An 18915-nucleotide genomic window follows, 5' to 3' on the forward strand; every position below is an offset into this window, starting at 1 on the left:
TGAATCTGACAGAGAGAAGTGAGCAAGTTAAAGACAAGCATGTCCAAACACCAGGAGCAAACCCAAGACATGTTTGAAGTCCATCCCCCTACGCGAAGTGAGCATAAGAGCAGAGACTGAGTAAAGACCCCGAGCGGAGTAAGCTTGGAAAAGACAGCTTGAATAAGCTTACGAGCTGTAAACCACCAAATGTCAAAGAAAACAAATAAGACCCAGTTGAAGCACTTTGGGAAATTCAAGAAAAACACACAAGAAATAGACTGCTCCGACAAGGACAAGGTGCAAACACAATTTCTAAGTGGATCCTGGGCGGACAGAAATTTAAGACATTACAATGCGGCCGTGGTGAAATTCTTCCGGTTCGCAAAACTGAAAGGCATCAAAGACGAGGAACTCCTCCCGGCAAGCAGCTTGACCATAGCAAAGTTTGTTGTGTGGGGATCAAAGAAGAATGCACCAACAGCGTCACATGACAAGTTGATCAAATCCTCGACGATGAAATTGTATATTGCAGGGATAAAGGTGTGGCATATGTTCCACGGCAAACAATACCCCTTCCAGGTTGACAGCATGGTAAATACACTAATCAAGGCCGCCATGAAGATAGAAGCCAAAATCCACAAGAGGAATACGATCAGACCACTGGTGCTAATGTCAGACCTTCTCGTCCTACAAAACAGCCTATTGATGAGAAATGAAGAAGAGCTAATGCTTCTAACAATAGCCACAATAGCGTTCTGGGGAACCTCAAGACTGGGAGAATTGGTCACAGACGAGGAAGGGAAACACATGCCAAAATGGAGTGAAATCACCTGGGCGAAGAACAGAAGCTTTGTGAGGATAGCAATCAGGAATGCCAAGACAGCCATGCCTGGGGAGATCCAACACCTACACCTAGAAAAACAGAATTTGACACTCAATCCGGTAAAAGTGCTGGAAAAGTTGTACCTTTTCAGACCACGGAAGGAGACCAAGGACCTTTTTGTGATAACACATGGATCTATGAGACGGCAAATGACAAAAGCGGAAGTCATTACCAAGCTGAGAACAGTTTGGAACAAACACAGACCTACCAACAAACAACTGCTTTATGGACACTCCTTCTGCATTGGAGGAGCTTCCCTGAGGTGGAACCTAGGGGAGACAAAGGAAGAGATACAAAGAGCAGGCAGGAAGTCAGACGCTTACCAAGTATATCTACAGAAGTTTGACCCAAAGGAACTAAGGAAGACGGTCAAGCTATTGAAGGAACAGAGGGTGAAATGATGGAGAAACGGAAGGAAGGATTGACCAATGCAATTCAAACTTCCTGTACAGCCCTGGCGATCACATGCGCAAAATGAGGAGCCTGGTAAAGCATAACCAAATTAAGGTTTGGGGGACACAGAGATAGGTGGCTCACTCACACAAGTAGAGTAAGAGGGGTTTCCTGGGGCTCACGGCTGTACCCCCGTGAGTAGAAGGGGTTGAGATACCCCCCTTTTTACTTTCACAGCCTATTCTTGCCTCAGTAGGGGGTAACAGGGTAAGGACCTGATAGGATATCTAACCCTTACCCCCCCTCAGAGCCCCCCCCCACACCACGCTCAAATGCTATAAGATTATATGTACTTAGATCTATTAGTTTTTAAGTAATGGTAGAATAGGAGGTAAAGGGAAAATACAATGTCACAAGACATACTTGTGACATTGATACTCATGTCCCAACTACCTCGCACACTTGAACACACACACACTGAACCAATGGATATAAGATATTTTGAAACAGGATTAATCAGTTTGAATTCAACTGCAACTTGTCCATTTGAAGCTTCTGCAGTATATGCTACTTACATTTGTTGGACAAGTTGAAAGTCTCAGCACCTTCAAGGTACATCAGACGAGTGTGTTGACCTCAAGACTCCAATACTTCTGCCACCTGCAGAATAACTATACTGGCGCGCCCTCACCAGTTTTGAACTTTTGGGGCGCGCCTGCGACAAGGCGCGACTTTTTCGCGCTTTTTGCGCTGCGCCCACAATGTCAACAGGACGAGTCATGAGGTCCTCTCACAGAAGGGGCGATCCGGCTTCCTACCCATAGTTTGCATCGATAACGCTTGCATTCATTGAGGCTGATGTGGTGATGTAGAGATCTTGTCGATATGGATCCTCAATGGATGATCACGCCTGTATAAAAAATCCGGTTCTCCTGGAAGAGGTTGCACAATACATCTTCTATGACTCTGAGGTTCCTTTACAATTTTATTATTCTTTCAAATACAAAAGTTTCCATAAATTTGATTGATTGTTGACCGGTATCATTAAAATGATGTAGTCAATCAGCAAGCTTGATATTGAAGATTTTGGTGCCCAATTGAGTCCTGTTGGATATAAAAGCTTACCTTCAATCTTTAGACAATGTCCACTCATAGGATGTCCATATTCCTGAAGACACATTAATTTAAATTTCTGCAGGTCCCTGCGGGGACCATAATTCAAGAAGGAAAGTGTGAGAGATAAAAGGAAGACAAAAAATGTTACACATAAGCAACACAATGCCTGCCAGGGGTCATATAATCGTAAAAAGAAACATTTCTACACAGCTATACACACGCGCATACATACATGAGCGAGAGAGACAGGCATAATATGAGAAGTTAGCATCGACTTTGGAAAGCAAGGATGCCTAAGATAGAAAAAATTTAAACTAAAATATAACAAGAAATCGAAGTGAAAAAGACTGTAGGAGGTCAAAATGTTCATCAAACCAGAAATTCCCTTCACCATTCATCCTCGCTGTCAGTCTCTCCATAGCCGTTCATGATTGCCAAGACGCCATCTTGATTGAGAGAGGGCGGTAAAACTATATGCGCGCCCTGTGCACGAAGATGGTCACTGAGTTCGGTTTTTACTGAGGTCAAGAATGTAGTCATGAGCCTTTCTATCTTTGACTTTCGAACTGGATACTTAAAATCGCATAGCATGGAAGACTTACACTCTACCCCTGGAACCGGGAATTCCGAGTTTTGTACCACCGGAAAGGAATTGGTCACCACGGTTGCCAATAGCTCGGGCTCTCGTGAATCCGGCCTGAATTGAGGGAAGAGGAAGCCACATCGACCGGCACAGAGTTTCAATTTGCGTCAGGTGTTTGTTGAGCAAAAATTAGTAAAAATGAAGGGCAAATACGCTTACCATACACGTTGTAGATCGACCCTTAGCCGAAAGACGCCGAATTCCCTTACTGCCGTATCGCCGAAGATGAAGAAGCATTTCCATTGCCCATGCAAATCTCTCCCGTTGAAGTGATTTGCAACCGTATGTCCAATAAGCATGCCAGGTAGCTCTTGCTGCCCTGTTGAATCAAGTAAATTCAAGGTACATCGAAGCCGGTACCCATCTAGGATGATATCCAGGTCAGCCCAAGATGTGAAACTCTTTTCTTGTAACATTCAGCCTTTGCGCTCACCAAATGGGGCAATTTCATCACCTATCAAGCGCAAGATGATTGCTGGTCCAATCGGGATCCGTCCGTGGTAATTTGGTGGAGGATATAGTTCATTTGAAGCGATGCATCCGCAACCAGGTTGTTGCAGTACTACCAAATCATGATCCCTGCGAGTAGAAATTTTGCAGTCACATCAGACAAAGTTTTGACCCAGTTGAAGGTACAAGTTGAGTTACGGATGATAGAAGAGCGGTATGAAAGATGTAAAGTTTGATGATCAGATGGGGTTCAATTCATGACTGCCTCTCGAGTTAGAGTCCCTCAAAGCCAGGCCGGTGAAGCCCTGGGATACTTCCTACTTCAGATGCCCAGTTGAATGAGTAGTGAGCATGCGTGCTTCCTCAAGGATATTTCGGTGATCCGAGTTGGGAGAGCGCAGATCCTTGTAGCTATCCTCTGATGCATGTTATTTTCGTCGCGATATGGCACAGAGCAAGGTAGAGTAAAGTGGACCGCACAACAGCCGCAGGCCAATTGAGAAAACATGGGAGTAGATTATCAGCGTTTGAAATGTACTCACATTTATTGAAGCCGATGAGATCTTGGTGCGATGCGGTATATCAAGAGAGATGGTCGTGGTTTAAAGATTACAGCCCTTGAGTACTTCCCCTAGATGCGCGATGCTTTAACGTCTGCCCTTCACTAGAGTTGAAATGAGTGGTTATGTTATGAAATCAAAGATGCGACAAGTGAAGGATATATCTCCGACGAGATAAACAATTGCAACAGAGAAGGAATGAATTTTAGCAACATCTGATAAAGGTCCGGTGTTTTATTATTTCAATACGTATGGAGCTCAACTAAAAAAAACTTTATATCCTGCGATAGTGTAGATACTACAATAGATTGTTTACGGAGAAAGGCGCAAGATGAAATCACAAGCCTAGATGTCAGATTGGCTTGCTGAGTAATCTTTTTTGTCGTTAATGATCATTCACCAATAGTCACCAATCCGATGGTACATATTTTTGTTCCCATCTGGTTCGAACCAATGGTGGGAGTAGCCGTCCACGTACGGTGCATTCTACATGGTGGTGGACATACTTACATGCAGTGACACAAAGTAGGTTCGCACCTTGGTCCGATCCGCACACTTTTAACAATGGACCACCAATTTGTTGTCTATATCCTCACGTGCCGACTCGTGTGGACGGATGTTCTTAAGTAATACATAGGACGTATGTCAGTTTTGGAAAACACACCGAGACTTGGGAATTGACTCCCGCCCACGATCACGCCGGATTTGCACGACGCATTTAGTTATCATCTCGGATGTACTCAGCTCTTCATTGACCAAAGTCCCAGTTCGGTATACTTTATTCTGCCGAAGTTTTTCTTGCCGTTGAAAGAGGAAGCAGAGCATGAAGAAAGTCTGAGTCACAGGGCCTTTTCAAAGCCATATGTCAAACGTGCCCTGGGAGTACGGGCACGTATTGAGCGTTCGGCATCTCGGCATCATTGCACTGCTTTGATGGCTTGATGTTGAATGTCAGTGAGGTCAAAGAATCCAAGTGAAACGCATCCTGCATTTGCTTGTGAAGGACTAGTCTGCGAAGAGTTTCATGGGGTAGGCGCCGGGTATACAACCCGGCAGAATTTGAAGTCACTGATATTCCGTTCCTTCATGTGGGAATCAGTTCGTCCAGAATAATGTTCCTGTCAAGAAGCAAACTCTTCACTTACATTGAATTTGAGATTTGATCCGGTTTAACAAGAACCAAAAGCCGCAGTGCACTGCTGAGTGCAATGAACCAAGTACCGAGCTTAGAAGAGTGTCACTGTGTGTACCAGGACCGCCTGAAAAGTTAACTCAAGATAAACCACTGGCCAGCAGTGCGAGTGTCTTTTGATTTGACTACCGGACATATGCACTGAGATCAGTTTAGGACAAGCTCACTGTAACTTGATGTTAATAAAGCTTTTGATAGTTATTGCCTGTTGTATATTGCGAGTAGAATTAGTGGATGAGACATTTCCAGGCGATGAGCACCCAATCTCATATTGCAAGATCTTCCGCGCTTAAAATTTAGTCCGTACCGCTTCATGAGCCGCATGGATAACGATCTATAACGATCATCTCTGTTTGTATAGCATCCACACCCGGGGTTATTCCTCACAAACCACGCGTGCCAAATGATAAAGGCTGAGCAACCGAAAGTTTCGGGCTAACTTCGCGATCTAATTCTGTCACAACTCCGCATATCATGAAAGATATCAAAAGCTCGGATTTCATGGAATGTTCTAAAGAAGCTCGCTCATCTCTACAGCACAGGTGCAGCTCCCAGGCGAAAGCTGAGACTTCTCCGACATCTTTTGATCTAAGCTTTCTCTGATAACATTCATATAAATCACATCCTGACGCATTCGTGGTCATTCAGGGACGCAGAGTAGCCCGAAACCCATGGCTCTTTACCACAAGTATCACCTCTTTGAACACTCGTTCATAGATTCCTTTAGTCTTGTGCTATGCATTTCATCAGATACCATCTTTTTTGCTGATTCAAAGTGTCAGGCCAAGTACAACCAACGGGCAGGCATTTATACACCAGCCAGGTGTATGGCGTATTCTTCCTCTCACTTGATGGATCGTAGAGCGATCGGCTAGATCGGCTCTCGAACCCAACTGTGTTTGATGTGTATGAGAAGGTCAAGAAGATGACGCGTTTAACGTCAGAAGCCTAGCAAAAAAGTACGTCATTTTTTTATTTCATCATTCCAAAAGTCACTTTACTTTTCATCGCAGGTCTTCCGGTGCATGTAAGCTATCAATCGGTATGTGCCATCTATGCCTCTGAAAGCAAGAAACAAATTTGTTACCTTGATGAAGCGCATGTAAAAATATATCTATCTAGATATCTACCGATTGCCCAACATGGGACAATAAAAACCACCATTTGATGATGGTGGTCTGGAGGCTTGAAAGCGGTCCAGGTTCTGGCAAAGGCTGTAGCTTGTACAAGGAGCTACTCGTACCGCGCCCTCCCCCCTGCAAATCACCTACATGGAAGAGTCGCGCGCTTGCGCAAACAAGAATGGCTGCTCTCGAGACTGGGCTATAGATGCCCCCTGTAATTGCAGTAGATTTTCCTGGATCCGCGGACTCGCACGCCTACGAAGCAATTGAGGCCCCGAGATTATGATTACACTTGACCATCACCCAAAGGATTTTTCCGGCCTCTTGTTTTGGACGCATCGACAAGAGCAATGATTTGGGAATAAGTCATAGACTTCAAAAGATTGATAAACGCAGGGAAGAGAATTACAAATCTTCAAAGATTGATTCAATTTCCATAGTAAACTCATGACACAATCATTCTGAATTGTCTTCGATTTGCAAGGTTCGCAATTTCTGTTGTTAAAAATAAACCTGGATGATCGAGCGTAAGAAAGCCAAATTTATCAATCAGAAAGTCGTCGTTTTCAACTCAGCTTCACTGGATATTCAGAAGCGAAACAATCACAGAGGATAAAAGTCAATTTGATACGCTCAATGTCGGAAATTGGACACCAGATACATCCATGAACCTCGATCATTAAGACATAGTTTTTCAATCCAACCAAACCCCAGTTAACGGTACACAATTTGCCTTGAATCCTTCCTCACGAGTATGACGGCAGGAATTACCTCTATTAACATCTGGCCCCCAGCCGGAAGTGGGTAGTTGCTTCCAGGCACCTAGAACAACACACGATGAGCTTATTTACGTTTGCGATCACTTGCTTTATTTCATTCAACACAGCCGGGAGTTTGGGGTATCAATGCGTTGTCCGATGGTGTCATCACAGGTTTACCGCGCGTTCCACTGAGAATTCCCCGATCTTCAACTCATGCGCTTTGATCAGAAAGGCTTCCATTGACATGTGAGTTCGGGTTTGCTTGAAGAAACTCAGAAAAGCAATTGTGGGGACAGCCAGGTTTGCATCTGTTTGTATGTCTTCCCCGGTATCCGGATTTTGATTGACTCAGAGTTCGCACTGGAGATCTCTGAGGATTCATTTGAATCCATTCAGGAGGATCTGCTGCAGATTCCCCACGGGTGTGCAATGAATGAGACTTTAAGGAGGATTCCAATGAAAACTCCAATATATAGAGTTAAAGTTTGAGGAGACCCAATCTGCGGAATGCTTCCCGAAATGAGCCTATGAAAATTCTCTAATCTGATCTTGAACTTGAAAATTCCTGAAAAATCTCTGAGAAACAGCGTTAAACCTGCCATATTGGGCTTCTTAGGTTTTCGAAGTTTATTAAACCACCGGATTCCAGAAACTCAGCAGAGAAATAGTAGCTTCCCAAATGCTTTAGCGCTACATGTGGATCAGGACGAAGAACGGATTTCAAGGGTTTAGCTTAGCAAGTCAAGAGTCTTGAGGGTCATCGAGGGGTTCCGACTGTCCTGAAGGGCGCTTGTTGGCCCAACACGTGCATGAATTGAACATGCAATAATCGACTCAGGAATCTGTTGGAGTGACTACCACGCTCTTCCGACGTATGGGCGATCCCTTGAATGTTGAATGCCAAAGGATAGTCTGGCGGGTCACTGACACTTGGATATTTGACGCAGAACGCCAAAGCTAAATCCAATTACCAGGAGAAAAATTGATGAACTCGAAGATGAAAGTAAGTAAATGCGAACTTGGCTAACCAAAATAGAAACGTATCAAGAGGAGCTTGAGGAAGGCCTACAAAAGGATAAATCATGGACTAAAATTTAAATAAATAATGGGTTTCTCGAGACACAACAAGATAAGAATCAAGAAGAATGATGTATGTAGTTGATTATATAAAATACCAAAGTTAAAAAACGCCAAAACAAGCCAAAAAATCATGAACTGAAGCATCAAACCTTGAATAAAAAGGAAAAAATGAAATGTAAGGACATAAAAATGAAGGGATGATAAAAGGATACGAATCTTTACAGCAGGGCGTGGGGGAGATAAGAAAAACCATCCCTAAAAGAATAAGATCTGTAGATAATGAAGTGGTAGAAGATAGGAATGAAGGAACTGCTTTTTAGCATCCATCAGTTCTTATTCTAGATTAAAAGTTCTCAGGGTTTGGTGATTTAGAAAACCCTCAATCAAGAAAAGATAGAAGGTTTCAGGAATATAGACGCGCTGGGGTGCTATCATACTTTGGTCCGATCCCATGTGTACCCCTCCGACTTTCATACTGATCAATCTTCAAAATTATACTACAAGGTACATATTACCTACTTGTCTTTGTGATCAAAGGGGTCGAGAGCTTGTTTGGAAGAATGCTTTAAAATTGTCAATCACATCACACAAAGAAAAGAAGTCCAATTTACATGCTTTTGTTGACTCTCAATAATCGATAAATTTCAATTCACAAATGCTTGCCAAATCAACGAAATTGCATAAAATTTACCATAATCATAGAATAACCTTCTGTCCATTTCTTGGCACTTTTCTCCTTACCCACCTCACTAATCCCAACTCTCCTACGATTTTCCTTTCTTCTTCACATCCATCACATTCACATTCCTTCTGATCTAAATCAATTCCTCCTACTGAATCAAAACTAAGATGTAATCTCGCACATTTATAACAAAGCCTTCTAGGTCCAATGATAAGTGTTGTAGATTCTCTTCTACGACTTCCTACTGCTACCGCTATTCGTTCAGCCAAACTTAAACTATGAGGTGAAACCGCGTCGCCCAATACATTCATAACCTCTGTCTTTCCCCTGCTACTCCCACTTACATCACGACCTCGTCCTTCGTCCGCTGGACTTGGCAGACTAATAGCCGGTGACAATAATACAACACGTTCGTATATTGGTGATAATCTATCTGATGGTCCAACAAATTGTCCACAGGATTCGCAGTCGAACCCGTTTGTGACTGCACGGCGTACATGTGCAGCCAAGCTACTCAAATCCACTGTTTCTCCATGCTTCAGTGAGCATTGGATGCGGCGAATGCAATTGACCACAAGTGATTGTACCTTCTCATCTGATGAAGTCACTTCTGTTTGAGTTTTGTTTCCGATTTCGGTCCAAATTGAGCGAACATTGCTTTTCCGACGTCGAGTACCCTTGTTGCTTAGTCTCTCTAGGTACCTAAACCGAGTCAGGCTCGTGGGTATAGTCAAGAATGGATTATGAGACAAATTGAGGCTTTCAAGACACGGTAGAGCGCATGGCAACGAATTCGGAAGGACTGTTCAAGGGTGCAAAGTACAAGTCAAATTGGCATGAAATTTGTAAAATCTAGTCAAAGGATCAAATCAGGACACAAACCAGTAAGCTGATTACGGGACAAGTCGAGTAACTTGATTGATCCTAGTACTTCTTCAAGACGGCCTGGTGGAGTAGGTGACCCCTCGAAGCTCAAATACCAACTCACCACCTCGTCAAGATTCAAAAGTGCCAGTGGTAAATGATCAAGACCTAATCTAGCCAACGAAAGCTTTCGAGGTGAACCGAGAAGAATGATAGCTTCGAGACACGCCAAGAGTTGTGAAGTAGGTCGATCGACCGTTTGGATTGCGATTGGCTTAGGCACCTATACTACCCTCAAACCCAAAAACTTTAGTCACACTTGGCGTCCTTGCTTCTCTCAAGGTGGATGAACAAGTGTATCGACTGATGGGGAAGATCGTGCATTTTTTTCTGCTCTTTTTTGAGTCCAGCGTGTGACTAACGTTCTCGACGGTTTGACGTACAAAACCCCACCTTGGCTCTGTAACCATCTTCGGCCATTTTTGCAATAGAATCGCCAATGCCTTTGCTTCCGAAGAGCTCAGTCCACGTCGATAATCTTTGTCTTGAACAGCGATATTCTCCAAGAGGATTTCCATATCAGTGGAGATCCGGGCTAAAACACCAAGCGAATAAAGGTAGATGAGTGAACAACTTTCTTGACTTGCGAGTCAAATTTCGTATAAAGAGACTTGGACCAACCGTAGATTGGAAAGAAGACACCAAGATCTGATGAAGGAGTTTGATTGAGAACCACTTCAAGTGTCTGCAAAGCATTCCAAAGATCATTCCAAGCTCGATTGGTGATAGCTCTTCGAGTACTCAAGACCACCAGAGCATTTTTAATCCGCCGTCTTGATCCAGGAAAACTTGGGCCTTGAGCTGATACTGATGCGGATGCGGATGAGGTTGAAGCTGAAGAGCAAGCTGATATTGAAGAATGTAATCGATCTCGAGTGGCGTGATGATGACAAGGACGACCGAATGATAAGGATAAAGCGGAGCTCAAACTGGTGTCTGAGTCGTCATCTTCGTCCCCATCTTCGTCTTCATCCTCTTCGTCATCCTCTTCATCCTCTTCTTCATAGTCATCGTCTTCATCATGTCCAAGCATCCGTTGAGGGTAATGAGAATAAACAGCAGCTGACCTCATGGTCAACTCTTGTCTTTGTTGGATCACATCCAATCTTCCAGGAATTCACCAGACTCCAGAGGTCAGTCATCTATACGGTCTTCGGGTATCATAGGGTGCGGGGCCGGATTTTTGCGCCCAAATGACTAGGCCGCAATGCAATCGTGCACCACACCTCTCAGATTCAGAAAGCCTTTCTAGTACTCATAGCATCCACCATCTTTTACACCAAATGTGAAATCCAAATTTGGATGTGCAATAATCTTATCACCCGCATGTACGTCTTTTGGAAAACTGTAAGGCGGAGTTCATGTGATCAGGGTCTCTTTACCTACCTCAAATCAGAGACCGGTTTGGAGATCAAAAGGCCTAGAAGCTGTATGGTGCTATGTCCGAGTGGTTAAGGAGACGCCCTGCTATGGCTGATTCGTCAGCACAACGTAGGCGTTGGGTTCTGCCCGCGCGAGTTCGAATCTCGTTGGCATCGCGTGATTGGTCTGGCATAGGCCAATATTTTTTTTCAATCTTTTCTTATACTGGGGTCTCATCCAAGACGCAAGTACAGCTGTTCTCAGATATTGGCAGATTTTGAGAGCTTTGTGATGTTGCTAGATTTAATTTAGAGGTCAAAAACTCAAAAAAACCCTTTTGAGATTGATAACTCTGCTGCCCATTGACAACTGTGTTTCAGCAACGCAGTGCGGCACAAAAAGGGCATTTCGGGCTGCGTTGCTCTGCAACACGTAGCATACAGTCCACAAATTGAGTTATGTTGCTCCTAGCATCACAGCATAAAATAGGCAGGATGAGTTGCGTGCCGGATCACCCCATGTGCAACAGCACCAAAAAACCTCAAAAATCAACAGTCTTGTGGACCACAACACAAAAAGTGCTGTTGCAGTCAGAAAAGAACCCTGATTCCAAAGACCTTGTTGTATGTTGGGGTTACCCGCAACATTTATACAGAATTTGTGCAACAGTGCGGCATGTGAATTCTGCAATGTACCAGCAGCTCAGTGCGCAACAGCTGTGTTGCTGGCCCAGGGTCACCATTGGTCCAATTGGCACCAGGAAAATGGAGTTTACTCTGAAAGTGATATAGTTGCGAGTTTTTGATTAAATCTGGCGACAAAAAAATTCTTCAAAAATCTGCCAGTAGATCTTACAATGGCTGCAGTTGAGAAGAATCATAATAAGAAAATCACTCTTTAATTTCACAAAGGAGAATAGTGGTACACAAAGTTCAAAACCACATGAAAACCCTACATGAAACCACATGGATTTTTTGATTTTCCCCACAAAAACCAAAAACTCCATGTGGTTTTCAACTTTATGTACCACTAATAATCCATCTTGTGAATATCAATTATATGATATTCTTTTTAGTGGAATTTACTTTCAACTTTGGATGAAATTTGTAAAAAAAAATCTCCAACCAAAAAAGAAAGTAAAGAGACAAATTGCCTTGTCCCTGAGGGTCTAACCGGGATAATCTTTCTCCCTTATTCTTCTGTACATCAACACTTTCACACAGTTTAACTTTTGTGGCTTGAACTCTCTTTGGTGCGCTCCGTCAAAAACAGACTACAACTGTTAATAAAAAACTTAGGGGTCATTTCTCACATGGCTCTCAGATTCCTTCTTCTAGAATCAAGTGTTGATCAGGATCAAGTTTTTTCTCAAAAAGTCAATAGACATTCCAATCTCCAATTTATTTCTCTAAATTTCTTTTCTGGCCACACCTTATTTTCTATTGCTGCTAGGAATCAGGCTGAGTCCTTGACATTGTGAGGATCAAATGTTTTTAGATACCTGAGGTATGCCATTGACTTACATCTACCTTGTTGTGTGATCTTATAAATTCTTGTTCCTAGGTTGAATCTCAAGGATGCTCCTCCTACTCTAAAAGAGTGGCCTCTCCATTTCTTCATTCCATGCTGACCCCATATTTTTTTCACTCCATTCAGGAACTTTTTTTTCAATAGTGCCTTCAACACATCCTTTTCTTTCAAAGCAGACAGGGGCGTATCAGGGCTTGCTCTTGGGTTCTTTGCTAACCGTCGTGATATTGCTGCTACCGGATCCAATCCATTTAGTTGCTGTTGTAAATGGATACCTTACACCTCTCCTGGGAGTGCAGTCTTTGCCTTCAGCAGGTGTAATCTCACAAAGTTCATTCCCTTCTTCACTCCAAAATCTACATGTCTTCTTAGGATAGCTTTGTCTTCTTACAACAGTTTTCATTGCCTCTCTTCACAGCTCGTAATAATGGCTTTACTACCTTGGGGTCTTCCGCCAGAATCTTTGTGTGTTTGACTATTTGCCAAGCTATAATTCCATGTAAATACTTCTTGATTGTGACTGAGCTCAAAGGTCTATCCAGTCTGTTGGTTGAGGCTCCTTTCTCCTTCCCAGCCCACACAATGAAATCATAGACATCTTTGTTGGTGATCAATCTGGGGTTAAATGCGCCAGCGGTGTGTTTCTTAGTTTCTATGAACTTGGCCATCCATGATGAGTAACCTTACAATGTCAATTTTTCCCAGCTTCCTGAGGCATGGTGTGTTTCCCTGCCCTTGACACGTTCTTGGTTGCTCATTTGAAATGTTTAGGTAAGTTGGTCATGGCTCAAGATGAGAGGAAAGGTTTGATCTGGGCTTAACACAAAGATGCTTTAGGTATTCCAGGATTGGTACCTCCAACATGTCTCTTACGTGTTTTGTTGAGTTGTGAACCCTGGGTAGCCTGTCTGTGGCATTGTCTTCTGATATGACTTGTTTCAGATTGATGCACACTTGGTGTTCTACCCTAAAATATTTGATTTTAGTGTGAACAAAAACACAATGCTGATGTTGCTAGGATATTTGGATGATTATGTATTCAAGGCCATGTCACTTTCCTCTTCCTTGGCAGACCACATCAAGTGTGCATTCAATTCTATGTCACTGCTCCTTTTTGTGGTGCATTCATAATTCCATCTCTGGTCCAATATCTCTATCTTCATCTCTGCAAGCCACTATTCTGTTCAACACTCCCTTGGATCAATATGCAGTTTTTCCACAAAGTGGAGCCCAGGCTTCTGATGGATCACGTTGCCTGTGGACTTTGTTAAAACTTGATGTTGACTTGGCTCACATGTTTTTCACTGTATTTTGGATTTGGAAATGGTTTGATTTGAACACAAAGGGGATCAAAGAAGGCATTTTCTGAAGTTTGAGTCAAGTTTTTTTTATTGTGATGACAAGTGGACTGAATATGCTCATAGATCAATATCAGTGCAACTAAGGTACTGATTGACACCCTGCTGCCTTGATTGAAACTATGTGATCATTCACCCTTCTCAAGCCTAACCTGGCTGCTAAACAACCTGCTACACCCAGTTGCTTTTTTGGCTGTAAAATTGTATATCATGTTGGCATTCATTGACAGCTCACAGCCAAAAATTTAACCAGGTGTACTAAGTTATTTTGGCAACCGAGAAAGGTTGGTTTGAGAATGGCTATTGTACAGAAATATTCAAAGGTGTTGTTATTTTGAGTGTGCTATCTCAAGAAGTTCAACAGACCAGTTCTATATGATTTTTCTCACAATGCCAGTGAAACCTCTCCTTCCCATGCTAATAATCAAACTTAATGGAACCAACACCACCGGCGCTCCGCTATATTCACATAAATCACGAGCGGAGCAATCTGGGGCTATGAAAAAAAGCCAATCGCTACGCTATCTTTTTGGAGGCGCTATGAAAATCTGAGAGCGGTGCGGCTTTTCAGACCGCTCCGCTCCGCTATGATGGAATTTCACAACAAATAGCGCCCAAAAGGGCTACAGCGCATAAGTTTAGTCAGCAGGGCTTTCTTGACCTCCCAAGAGGGCTTGTTCACTAGGTTTATGGCCAAATTGAAGTGTATCGTTTGCAGGGTTGCATCTAGCTTCATGGCTCCTGTTAGTGTGGATTGAGCCTCTAGCGCCATCTAGGGAAGCCATCCGATGTATGGCAGTCTCTTTGACAGTCCGAAGGCGCTCTATGTAGAAAGCTCTACTTCTTTGTTGGGATAGGTCATCAATTAAGTGAACTTAGAACACACGTTGATAAAGCTGAATCAATATATCATCCAGCAAGCGATGCAACTGGCCTGTTCCGATTGGTGTAGTGAGCCACACCATCGATGCTCATCTATTACATTTCACTTATTTTACAAACATTGAAAGTAGATTTAAAAATATGTAGTTCTTCACTTATCTTATATAAATACTGTTCTTGAACAAATAACCATCACTACCTTATCACTTTAAAAAAAGATCCTAGCTGCAGCAATCAGCCATTTAAAACTAGATCAAAAGTGATTGGTCCGAGCAAAAGGGAAGATTCATTAGGAACGATTGACTTAGATTGATAAGAATGGAATGGTACATAATCAACATACATTTTGAGTTCATGGTTCTCTATTTCGCATCTACTGCATTATGGTACCTTATATTAACAATGTCCATAACAATAAATATCAGATGAAGCTAAGTGAAGTTGTCTCATTGTTGAATACACAAGACAAAAACTTACTTTATAATGTATCGGGTAAACACATTAAAAACTTGATTCAAGATTAATCGATCGAATCCAATCATAAGCAAAGATCAAAACTGATAAACCAGCTAATCAGAAATACAAAAACAAGCAATCAAAAACTACAAACAATCAGACAACTACATTAGCCTCGAAAAATCAGAAGATCGAATGAAAAAAGGAAACGTCAATTTACCAGACATGAGTATGATTTTGGAGAGGATTGTTGAGGTGAGGTGTTAAAATCGAGTGGATTGAGGCTGAAATAAGGAGGTGGTTCGCCAGTCAAGAATCGTTGGAGTGATTGAAGCATGACGTCAACTCGTGTGATATCAGTTGGAAGTGAGCTTGGGAAAGGTCAATTATGGAAAAAGAAATGTGATAATGGTTTAGGTCGTTATGGCTTTTCGCTATGCGCTCTGAGGCGCTAGGGCGACACATAGCACAGCGAATTTTTGCTACCTTTTGCAAACCGCTATATGCCTTAGGCTTTCACCATAGCTATAGCAACGGTTGAAGCCCGCTATGTGGAGAAATGGTTAGCGCGGGCGGGGCGTGCGCTGTGCTACCGCTCCGCTGCCGCTATCTCGAGCGGAGCGCCGGTGGTGTTGATGGAACTACAGAGTTGGGTCTGTGAAACATTGGGCCAAGCCAGGGTCCCAGAAAACTTCTTCCTGAACTACAGAGTTGGGTCTGTGAAACATTGGGCCAAGCCAGGGTCCCAGAAAACTTCTTCCTTGGTATGTGAAGAAAGGAAAAATTGCCAAAGATTGCCCAGGAGGCCAATTCATTGCTTTTTTGATCATGCATTTGCAAGGTCAGAAGCACACTTTAGCCACCCCAACATCACATGAAGCCTTGACTACTTTCACCAGCATTTCAAAGTGAGTGTGAGGGGTCAGCTACTTTTTGGCTGACTCTTCACTAAAAAAGGTGAAGTACAGGTGGAATAAAGGTTAAGAAAGTCTTTACTTGGTACACAAGTAAAGACTTCAGTTAGTTGACCTCTAAGGAGAGGGTTTAGAGCCAGTGGGATGGCGGAGTAATCCTTCAAAGGAGCTTACTCAAGAGCTCTGTAGGGATTAGAGCCTGCAGAACTTTACACTCTGATTGCTCAAAGGTTCCGCCGGATACTTTACACTCAACTCAGGAGGTATCCTATGTAATTCTAAAGCTTGGTTCTATAACTATGTAGTCCCACTAGTTTAGAACCACCACTTTAAAGCTTACAAGGGCTTGAGGAAGGTTGTAGAACTATAAGATCAAATACAATAAAATCACTATACTCAATATTCTTGGTAAGAATCAAGTAAGTTGTGATGTGGGATTGTGGAAAGATAATAAGTTGGTTCTTCTTCCAAAGTGGGAAGAAGAGGAGTTTATATATCCTACACCTAGGCGTCAACTTGTGGTTGGCGCTTAGGTTTGCTTTTCTTTGAGTTAGGTTTGGGTTAGGTTTGGGTTAGGTTTACTATTACTGGTTGAGTCATAGTAAGTCTTGTTACTTAATTGACTCTTGAAACTGAGCCATGAGTTGTAATTCTTATGGTTTCAGACAAGTTTCATATATTTACATATGTATTACATATATTTACATGTGTGTTTGTTAGTCCGTGGTCCTGTACACAGGGCTCAGGGCTGACAGTGAGCGCTGGCACTATGACTAACTGGACAGTGATTTACAACTTTTGCTAGAAAGTGTACTCCTTGGCATTGTATTACATCACCCATGCTACTGAGTTTGACTTAAAAGGATGTTGCAATTTCTCTGACATTGGTATTTCTAGAGAACAATTTTTCAAGGTAAATAATTAACCTACCAATCCAAGTGGTATGCCAGCCTTTTGTTTGACCATGATACATTCCAATCAGAACAGATTCTTCAGCTGTAGCTTTCCAGGGTCCTGTCAAGCCTACGTCATTTACAGATCAAATGGGCAAGAAGATTCTCTGAAAACCAGATTCCTAAATCTAGTCTAATCCTGGCATATTTTGAAACCTACAGGAAATTTATGTATAAAGCTTGAATCCCAGTGGATTGTGTGCTGCTCTGAATAAATATGCTAAGAAAAGAGACAGTGGCTGTATAGATGATCCTCAACGGGAATTTGAGTTGATGTGTCATTGTGTGATAGCAATGAGGTGTAAGACCTGCGGTCATTACCCAACCATATATACAAATACTTAAATATTAATACTTAGACTTAAGCTCACCTCATTTATAGTTGTTCTTACTTCCACTCACGTACTGGTTCCTTAGAGATACCGGGACTAATCTCACGCCCTTTATCCTTCGGAACCAGGTATGGATATTTCTCATTTCTATTTCTTTTCTTTCATTCTTTCATCTTGTAGTCCTTAGAGATACCGGGACTAATCTCACGCCCTTTATCCTTCGGAACCAGTGTTCTCGTTGGTATTTGAAATACAGATTAGATCTCTTGGGTTCTAGAAACCTATCGACTGTGTTTCACAGTTTCCCGCTCGAAGTATTGCAGTGAAGGTCTTCAGACCTTACACTTTTTTTTTCTCAAACCCATCACGAGATTAAACAAACCTTATCGCGATCAACTCATTCAAAAAAACAAAACTTAAAAAAAAAAAAAAAAATCAAATTCAATTTTTTTTTCTTTCAATACTTCAAAAAACTCAAATGCGCCACTCCGACTGTTTCAATTCTATTGTACATCGTTGACGCTAGTCTTCCATCACTACTCCACCCTGATCGGCGTGCATGAATACACGACGATCATCTCAATCGACTCAAAAAGGACCGCCTTTACCCTTGCCAGACCCCGAAGCAATCATCAGAGCGAATAATCGCGAGAAACGACTTTCCAGGCCAGACGCCAATACCGCCAGACTAGCCGCAAGACAAGAACCTCCATCAGCCACACCATCGCGTACCCGTACAGACTTTCTACCGCCAGCTTCGCCAGTCCGTGCTCGTATTGAGCCATCCAACTTACCTTCATTGCCAGAATCAGACATATCGTCGCCTTTATCATCCTTGCCCCCCTCCCCAACACAAAAAACGCCATCGAATACGGCACCATTCCCGAAAATGACCGATCGACAGACTACTTCAGACAACTCAGGTTCAGACCTTATGAAAGCCATAGCGGAATCTCAAATTGCCAGTAATAAACGTATGGAAAAATTTGAAGACCTTATGATGAAATTACTTATCTCAAAAGAGAAGGAACCAAGTCAAGGTACTTCTGCGCCAGCCGAATCTAAACCAGATGGTCAAATCGACCTTACGAAGTTTTGCACCTCAGATGGACCAGTTTATAAAGGTCCTTACCGCGAAACCGAGCCGTTTCTCACGTGGTATTCCTCCTTGAAAACTTTTTTCCGCACTAAAGGTGTGATGTTAGACAAGGATCGAATCACTCTGGTTGGAAACTTCCTGGAGGAACCGAATGCCCATGCTTTTTACGAAGGAGGCTTTGAAAGATTTATCAAAAGCAGCTGGAAGGATTTCCTCAACCAACTCTTCGCGTCTTGCTT

General features: G+C 42.7%; 3 protein-coding genes across 3 annotated transcripts; all 3 read right to left on the reverse strand.

The window, feature by feature from the left end:
* Positions 1-2866: 2866 nt before the first annotated feature.
* Positions 2867-4216, reverse strand: MELLADRAFT_56132 (uncharacterized protein; the record flags this gene model as incomplete). Its single annotated transcript, XM_007410284.1, has 5 exons — positions 2867-2892; positions 2977-3071; positions 3177-3381; positions 3451-3596; positions 4010-4216. Coding segments are annotated over 5 exons (467 nt in total), but the record flags the coding sequence as incomplete, so codon positions are not given.
* A 2007-nt stretch (positions 4217-6223) lies between these two features.
* MELLADRAFT_106663 (uncharacterized protein) lies at positions 6224-7350 on the reverse strand (the record flags this gene model as incomplete). Its single annotated transcript, XM_007410283.1, has 4 exons — positions 6224-6280; positions 6491-6598; positions 7094-7165; positions 7282-7350. 4 exons carry the CDS (start codon positions 7348-7350, stop codon positions 6224-6226), a joined length of 306 nt encoding a protein of 101 aa, XP_007410345.1.
* A 1388-nt stretch (positions 7351-8738) lies between these two features.
* On the reverse strand, positions 8739-11000 carry MELLADRAFT_71909 (uncharacterized protein; the record flags this gene model as incomplete). The annotated part of the gene is made up of 4 exons (XM_007410282.1): positions 8739-9668; positions 9749-10013; positions 10153-10325; positions 10412-11000. The coding sequence occupies 4 exons, from the start codon at positions 10860-10862 to the stop codon at positions 8881-8883; spliced, it is 1677 nt and encodes a 558-aa protein (XP_007410344.1).
* Between the last annotated feature and the right edge of the window lie 7915 nt (positions 11001-18915).

Source organism: Melampsora larici-populina (assembly GCF_000204055.1).
Source record: "Melampsora larici-populina 98AG31 unplaced genomic scaffold MELLAscaffold_19, whole genome shotgun sequence".
Classification (NCBI taxonomy): Eukaryota; Fungi; Basidiomycota; class Pucciniomycetes; order Pucciniales; family Melampsoraceae; genus Melampsora; species Melampsora laricis-populina.